This window comes from Saprolegnia diclina, assembly GCF_000281045.1.
Source record: "Saprolegnia diclina VS20 unplaced genomic scaffold supercont1.21, whole genome shotgun sequence".
In the NCBI taxonomy this organism is placed as follows: domain Eukaryota; phylum Oomycota; class Saprolegniomycetes; order Saprolegniales; family Saprolegniaceae; genus Saprolegnia; species Saprolegnia diclina.
Window position 1 is genome coordinate 32,264 of NW_008246088.1, and position 1,619 is coordinate 33,882.

At 59.0% G+C, this 1,619-nt stretch overlaps 2 protein-coding genes across 2 annotated transcripts in view; both read left to right on the forward strand.

Annotated features, from left to right (window-relative positions):
* Positions 1–406, forward strand: part of SDRG_07241 (ATP-dependent Clp protease ATP-binding subunit ClpB) — a gene marked incomplete at its 5' end in the record, with an annotated part of 2,795 nt that extends 2,389 nt beyond the window's left edge. The window contains one exon of the mRNA XM_008613061.1: positions 30–406. Coding sequence (XP_008611283.1) covers positions 30–305 — 276 coding nt within the window. The 3' untranslated portion in view covers positions 306–406. The remainder of the gene's footprint in view (positions 1–29) is intronic.
* Positions 407–545: 139 nt separating this feature from the next.
* On the forward strand, positions 546–1,464 carry SDRG_07242 (hypothetical protein; the record flags this gene model as incomplete). The annotated part of the gene is made up of 2 exons (XM_008613062.1): positions 546–1,174; positions 1,229–1,464. The coding sequence occupies 2 exons, from the start codon at positions 546–548 to the stop codon at positions 1,428–1,430; spliced, it is 831 nt and encodes a 276-aa protein (XP_008611284.1). The 3' UTR covers positions 1,431–1,464.
* Between the last annotated feature and the right edge of the window lie 155 nt (positions 1,465–1,619).

Consider the following 1,619-nt stretch of genomic DNA (forward strand, 5'->3'; position numbering starts at 1 on the left):
GCAAAATTCAGCTGCGCGACATTGTCCAGCTGCAGCTGCGCTCAGCCGAGACGCGGCTCCAGGACGCGCACCAAGTGTCGATGGACGTGACGACGGCCGCGCTCGACGCCATCTTGGATGCGGCGTACGACCCGCAGTACGGCGCCCGCCCGCTCAAGCGCTACATTGAAAAGCAAGTGGTGACGGCACTGAGTCGCCAGCTCTTGGACGGTTCCCTGCGCGCCAAGGGCCACGTGACCTTGTCGGCCACCGATGGCGCGCTCACGTTTGAGATCGACAACCCCGACGTCAACATGGCCCCGTAACAAGGATCCTGAAGACCGCCCTTTTGTCCTATGAACGATGTACGACTATATGTTGAGCTCTTATATAATAAGAATAAAGAAGTGCGTATATACAATCGAAACGAGCAACCTGAAACCCTAGTCTAACAACTTTTGACACAGGAACGTCAACGTCGGAAGTCCCCTACACCTGCCCTTGCCCTGATGCAAAATCTTCATTTTGGCCAATCACACGCGAGATGGCAGATCGCAAGTCGCAATATGTACGGCGCCATCCAAGCCGACGACACTCGTCCGAGCAGCGCGCGGAAGGCCAGCACGCGGTCGCTTGTGGCTGCGACCCTCGCTATCTGCATCACGACCCTCCTATGTGTCGTGTACCTCGTCACTGAAGCGCAGACGATCCTGCACGAGCTCCGACTAGCGACAGTCCCGACCTCCTCGCTGCACACGGTGGCGTCGCCAGTAGCAGCGCTGGCGTCGCGCACGAGCCTCAACCGCGACTTTGGTGGGCTGGCCAATGGGACTCGCGTCTTGATTGTGCACGCGGGCGACGACTGGCTCGCCCAGTTTGGCCAGGAGGTGGCGCGTGGAGCTGCCAGCGTCACGACAGCCATCAAAGTGCTGCACCCGGTCAACGCGTCCATCTCGGACGTGCTCTGGGCCGACGCTGTGATCCTCGGGAGCAACGTCTACAACGCCAACGTGGACCCCGAGCTCATGGCGTGGATCAACACATGGCCGGCCACACACGACCTGAGCGCCAAGGTCGCCGGCGCCTTTGCATTGGCCGGCGGTATGAGCTCGGGCGAGGAGCTCGTGCTGCTCAACCTCCTCCACTCGCTCATGATCTTTAAATTCGTTGTCGTCGGTGGCGATGCGTGGACAAGGTACTGTATACCTACTGGAGTGTCCTCATAGGACCTAACTTGATATATGCGTAGCGCGTTTGGCGCCTCGGCCATCATGGGCGAAGGACCCTTTCACCTCGGCACCAACAACAGCAGCAATCAACCTGGTGCGTGGCCGTCGATCTGCTATCGCCACGACAACCACATTCCCGCGTACTTTCTCCTGAAAGCCCATGGACTCGGGCAGCGCGTCGCTACTGTCGCGAGCAAACTGCGGGCGCCACACGAAGCGTGAGCGCGTACAAAGACAGTTGCGTTTACATAATCAACGAGAATAGAGACCGCGTGAGCGGTGTAGTCTTGTGTCGATCCCACCACTCAGAAGACAGAACCCACGCACCAATCTTGCTACACGCAACTTCTCCTCGCCAAACTCGGCCAGCGCAGCCATCGCTTCGAGAAACTCTGGCGAGGTAGTTTAGGT